We start from the raw sequence: 6,097 nt of genomic DNA on the forward strand, positions 1-6,097 counted from the left end.
TGCATACAGTATTCCTCGAAATTTCCTAGACAGAACAAGCTGTGACACTTACTCATTACTTGAAAGAATGGCCTGCCAAGATTTTATTTCCCTACTTGTGCTGTACGTGTTCAGAATAGAAGTCAGGGTGTTACATTTTGGATTTTTTTTTTCCTCCTAAGCGCCAGGACCAATACAGTTGAATTTCAGTCCCTGGCGCCTCCCCTGCAACAGTCCCATCTCTGGGAAGACTGAGCGTCCTCCACATAGGAACACACAATAAAGGCAAAACCAATCAGATTTAAGGGTTCAGTTCCAGCTGATTTTATTTCCTTTAAAAAAAGTTATTTACAGAAGAATATCAACAATCTGACAGGCAGTGAAATAACCATGGTTAGCTGGCATCAAGGTGTGCCCCAAATCTTTGTATTGTGGATTGATGGTCAGACAAAGTATTTTACACGGCATATTGCACAGGATGAATTACAAAAAAATGTAAAAAATTAGGTTAAAAACAGAGCTGCCTGCTCCGGCAGAAGTCCTAGTGCCTGTCATGTAATACATACATAAAACACACAATCGTTTTTTTTTTTTTTGTCATTTTTTTTTGCTTATTATAATAGACTTAAAAGTACAAAGATGTTTTCACGTTCTTGTTTTTTTTTTTTCTTTTTTTTTATCTTTTCATCATAAAACACAATAGCTAGAAACCTGAATACATATGCTATCATCATGCCCAAAAGAGACTAAAACAATCATAGTTTAGCGACAAGTAGAAAGGATTAAATAGTCAAATACGAGAATGAAAATGCAGTACATAGTGTCGCGAACTCAAATCGGCATTTAGATAGGTCCAGTGGTTTAAACGGCACGGTTTTGTTTTTTTATTTTTTTGTAATATAAAAAAGTGCAAATATGTGGTCTAGAAGTTAAAGCTACAGGATCCCTTTTTTTTTTTTTTGCTTACAATGTGCACTGGCTGCTTTAAAGCATTGAATAACAGACTGGCTCGCATAATAACCCCCATAAAGGGTAACCCAAAGGTTACAAAAACGCAAGCCTTCTGGTAATACCAGGAGACTGGCATGGAGTTTTAACCCAAAAAAATAACTATCACGAGTGTGACTCAATGTTCTACCTAACATTGTTCCTCTCCTCGAAGCGTTAACAGTGCCAAACCCAACGTGCTGCCAACTATTCCACAGAGGAGATGGCGGCACAATAATAAAAAAAAGAAACCCCTCTGATGTAGAGTTATAAAGAGCTATATAAATACTACACAAGATTATTAATACAAAGACTTTCTTGTTTTTTTTAACCGATATACAGTGTATTAGGAATACTCTGGAGGTGTGACTGAGTGCACGAGGCTGGAAGGGATGCTGTGACTTTAAGAAGCCTGCAGACTGAAGTGTGTAAACATGGAGTAAGTAAAAGGCTGGTGGTATTTTCTTATTATTACTGTTTGGTGGAGATATCAACCAGCCTCCCTGTTTTGTAGTATTGACAGGTCTTTCGAAACTGCAATTGACAACCGGTTAAAACACCCCCTTTATAGATTTTTTACAAAAATACACTGAGAAAATAATCAAACGTTTTTGTTTTTTCATCTCTCTTCTTTTCTGTTTTTTTGTTTAAAAGTGTCAAAAGTCTACATTTAAATATAAAAAATTAAAAGTTAAAACTCTAGCCCTTCAGTGAAGGAGACATAAAATGGTGTGGAGAGGGGAAAGGAGACATAAAAATGGTGGAGAGGGGGAAGGAGAGCTACCGAACAAAAAGGGGGAACGAAAAGAAGACGCTTGGCCAGTATAAATAGGTCCACATAGAAAATGGGGGCGGAAATACATATACAAGAAAAGGGGCAACAATATGGATCACCAATGAGAAAGGGAACCCAAAAACGAACAGTCTGTCCATGTACAGCTAGTAAGAAGAACACATACATACTCTGAGGAGAAATCATTTGGTCCTGAATCATTAGATAAGTCCAGCACAGATTTGAGTTGCGTTTGAATCCTTAAAAAAGAGTTAAGAATGAGAAAAAAGCTGGTGATTTTCTTAGGAATCAAACATAGCGCCACCTATCGGCTGTAGATTATCCTAACACTAAAACTGTTCAACAGTCTTACAGAAACCTTAAAAGAGACAGGATAACATGCTATATTATTAACCCACCAGTGAAATAATCCGACACCATCACGATTCTGAGAAACACATTGTAAAAGAGCCCCCCAGGTACCACATAAATATGTAACAACATCGCTCCTCCTTGCCAAAGTAGTGTCCTTGTCTCAATGTCCATCTCTTCTCATGGATGGGTGCAGAAAAAGCTGGCAGTCCCAAAGGTGCCCTCCTTTCTCCAGACGTGCAAATCCATTCCAGTCCGCTGGTCCGGCCTCCCCTGAGGCCCCAGAATGGTCAGAAGTCCTCTCCTTGTGCTCCTGCAATCCTCCGCACTGGTGCTCCCTGCTCGGGTCTCGGGCAGCTGCCCCCATAAGTGCCATGTTCCCTGTGCCAGGCTCTCTAGTCCGGGCTCAGTAGGTGAACACGAGGTTGGAGATGCTGGACTCCAGCCAGTCCCCGGAGATCATCTCACTCACCTCCGGCGTGCAATAGTCCGGGAACTCGAAGTGCGAGCCGGAGCCCGCCTCAAGGTGAAAGTCCAGGTCTCTGTCCAGGGCGGCCGAGCTGAAGCTGCCCAGGGACATGCTCTCGAAGCCCGGGCTGGGGTTCAGCTCCAGCAGCTCGTCCTCCAGCTCCTCATCCGAAGCCGAGGAAGAGGAGGAGGATGCGGAGGAGGGGGAGGATGCCGCCGAAGAAGAGGAGGAGTGAGAGGAGGACGGGGCCGGGGAGGACGCCCTCGGGTAGCCGTCGTGCTCGGATGGAGAGTCCGGGGAGTTGTGCATGGAGCCGGCCCCGTCATCGTACAGGCTGAGGGGGTCACTGGCCTCCCCTGAGCTGCAGCTGAGAGTGGGGCTGGCGGGCACAGCCATGGGGGACGAGCCGGGGGCGCCAAAGATGTACAGCCGGTGTTTGGGCTTCTTGCTGTCCGGGGCGGCCTGCCGGCTGGAGCTGCCGGCAGTCCGGGACTTGTATAGGGAGTGGTGGTCCAGGATGCAGGGCTGCTCGGAGAAGGCTCGGCCGCCCAGGAGCAGCTTGGTGTGCGGCTTGCTGCACAGCTTGGCGCCGCTGCTCTTCTTCATCGGGGGCTTGGAGGAGCTGCAGCCGCCCTGGCTCCCTGCCCCGGGGCTGCCGCAGCTCTTCTCTCCAGGCTTGGAGGCCCCGGACTTCACCTTCTTTCTGGGCCGGTACTTGTAGTCCGGGTAGTCGGCCATGTGCTTGAGCCGCAGCCGCTCGGCCTCCCGGATGAAGGGGATCTTGTCACTGTCCTTCAGCTGCTTCCAGCGCTTTCCCAGGCGCTTGGAGATCTCGGCGTTGTGCATGTCCGGGGACTGCTCCATGATCTTCCTGCGCTCGATCTGCGACCACACCATGAACGCGTTCATCGGTCTCTTAATGTGGCCACTGGGGGTCTTGCACCAGCTGGGGTCGTCAGCTTTGCCCCCGGTGGAGGCAGTGGAGCCCGGGGTGGGAGAAGATGCCATATCCAGTTCGATGCCCACCCCGGACTCCGTGCTCTCTCCTGCCAGCAGTGCCTCCGTGTTCTCCGCGTTGCTGCTCTGCTGCACCATGGTGACGAGGGAAGCGTCCCGGCTGCGGTGTCCCGGCAGTGATCCGGGCACTGGAGCATCCACCACACTGATGAGGCGGCCCACGCTGTGCTGCGCTCCGGTCACTGGCAGCCCCAGCAGCCGCTGGCAGGCATCGCTCTGTCTTTATGACTTATGATCAGTGAGCTGAGTTGTGATTAGTTTGTACGGCTCCAGTCCAGCAGTGCTAGAATCCCGGGCAGGAGCGTCCTGAGCACTGGAGTGCGGGGCTACACACACTGCTCTGGAGACATGGACTGTATGGTCAGAGCAGCCGCTCCACACCGGCGCCGCTCCTCACACAGCTAACAGCTCTGCTCTATGCTGCCTCGCGTCCCTTTATCCCTTCACCGGGCTCTCTGCAGCCAATCGGGGGCTGTTTCTAACGTTTCCTCGTGCCAAACCCCGCCCCATCGCCGCCCATTGGCTGGGAACGCGATGCAATAATAATCACCGCGTGCAATGAGAAGCTCCAGAGCTGACCTCATTCCGATTCACACTGCAAACTTTCCTGCGAGGCCGGGAGACAGCCCCACGTCTGGATGTACATACTACATGCATCTGTGTGTACAACCTCCACTGCCGGAGACAGCCCCACGTCTGGATGTACATACTACATGCATCTGTGTGTACAACCTCCACTGCCGGGGAGACAGCCCCACGTCTGGATGTACATACTACATGCATCTGTGTGTACAACCTCCACTGCCGGGGAGACAGCCCCACGTCTGGATGTACATACTACATGCATCTGTGTGTACAACCTCCACTGCCGGGGAGACAGCCCCACGTCTGGATGTACATACTACATGCATCTGTGTGTACAACCTCCACTGCCGGGAGACAGCCCCACGTCTGGATGTACATACTACATGCATCTGTGTGTACAACCTCCACTGCCGGGGAGACAGCCCCACGTCTGGATGTACATACTACATGCATCTGTGTGTACAACCTCCACTGCCGGAGACAGCCCCACGTCTGGATGTACATACTACATGCATCTGTGTGTACAACCTCCACTGCCGGGGAGACAGCCCCACGTCTGGATGTACATACTACATGCATCTGTGTGTACAACCTCCACTGCCGGGAGACAGCCCCACGTCTGGATGTACATACTACATGCATCTGTGTGTACAACCTCCACTGCCGGGGAGACAGCCCCACGTCTGGATGTACATACTACATGCATCTGTGTGTACAACCTCCACTGCCGGGGAGACAGCCCCACGTCTGGATGTACATACTACATGCATCTGTGTGTACAACCTCCACTGCCGGGGAGACAGCCCCACGTCTGGATGTACATACTACTTGCATCTGTGTGTACAACCTCCACTGCCGGGAGACAGCCCCACGTCTGGATGTACATACTACATGCATCTGTGTGTACAACCTCCACTGCCGGGGAGACAGCCCCACGTCTGGATGTACATACTACATGCATCTGTGTGTACAACCTCCACTGCCGGGGAGACAGCCCCACGTCTGGATGTACATACTACATGCATCTGTGTGTACAACCTCCACTGCCGGGGAGACAGCCCCACGTCTGGATGTACATACTACATGCATCTGTGTGTACAACCTCCACTGCCGGGGAGACAGCCCCACGTCTGGATGTACATACTACATGCATCTGTGTGTACAACCTCCACTGCCGGGGAGACAGCCCCACGTCTGGATGTACATACTACATGCATCTGTGTGTACAACCTCCACTGCCGGGGAGACAGCCCCACGTCTGGATGTACATACTACATGCATCTGTGTGTACAACCTCCACTGCCGGGGAGACAGCCCCACGTCTGGATGTACATACTACATGCATCTGTGTGTACAACCTCCACTGCCGGGGAGACAGCCCCACGTCTGGATGTACATACTACATGCATCTGTGTGTACAACCTCCACTGCCGGGGAGACAGCCCCACGTCTGGATGTACATACTACATGCATCTGTGTGTACACCTCCACTGCCAGGGAGACAGCCCCACGTCTGGATGTACATACTACATGCATCTGTGTGTGCACCTCCACTGCCAGGGAGACAGCCCCACGTCTGGATGTACATACTACATGCATCTGTGTGTACAACCTCCACTGCCGGGGAGACAGCCCCACGTCTGGATGTACATACTACATGCATCTGTGTGTACAACCTCCACTGCCGGGAGACAGCCCCACGTCTGGATGTACATACTACATGCATCTGTGTGTACAACCTCCACTGCCGGGGAGACAGCCCCACGTCTGGATGTACATACTACATGCATCTGTGTGTACAACCTCCACTGCCGGGAGACAGCCCCACGTCTGGATGTACATACTACATGCATCTGTGTGTACAACCTCCACTGCCGGGAGACAGCCCCACGTCTGGATGTACATACTACATGCAT

General features: G+C 50.8%; 1 protein-coding gene across 1 annotated transcript; it reads right to left on the bottom strand.

Moving 5' to 3' along the window:
• Nucleotides 1-279: 279 nt before the first annotated feature.
• Nucleotides 280-4,001, bottom strand: SOX4 (SRY-box transcription factor 4). Its single transcript, XM_075314697.1, has one exon. It carries the CDS (start codon nt 3,672-3,674, stop codon nt 2,517-2,519), a length of 1,158 nt encoding a protein of 385 aa, XP_075170812.1. The 5' UTR covers nt 3,675-4,001; the 3' UTR covers nt 280-2,516.
• Between the last annotated feature and the right edge of the window lie 2,096 nt (nt 4,002-6,097).

This window comes from Anomaloglossus baeobatrachus, chromosome 6, assembly GCF_048569485.1.
Source record: "Anomaloglossus baeobatrachus isolate aAnoBae1 chromosome 6, aAnoBae1.hap1, whole genome shotgun sequence".
Lineage (NCBI taxonomy): Eukaryota > Metazoa > Chordata > Amphibia > Anura > Aromobatidae > Anomaloglossus > Anomaloglossus baeobatrachus.

Coding starts and splice junctions, on each gene's coding strand:
- SOX4 (XM_075314697.1), bottom strand. CDS start 3,674: ATGGTGCAGCAGAGCAGCAACGCGGAGAACACGGAGGCACTGCTGGCA.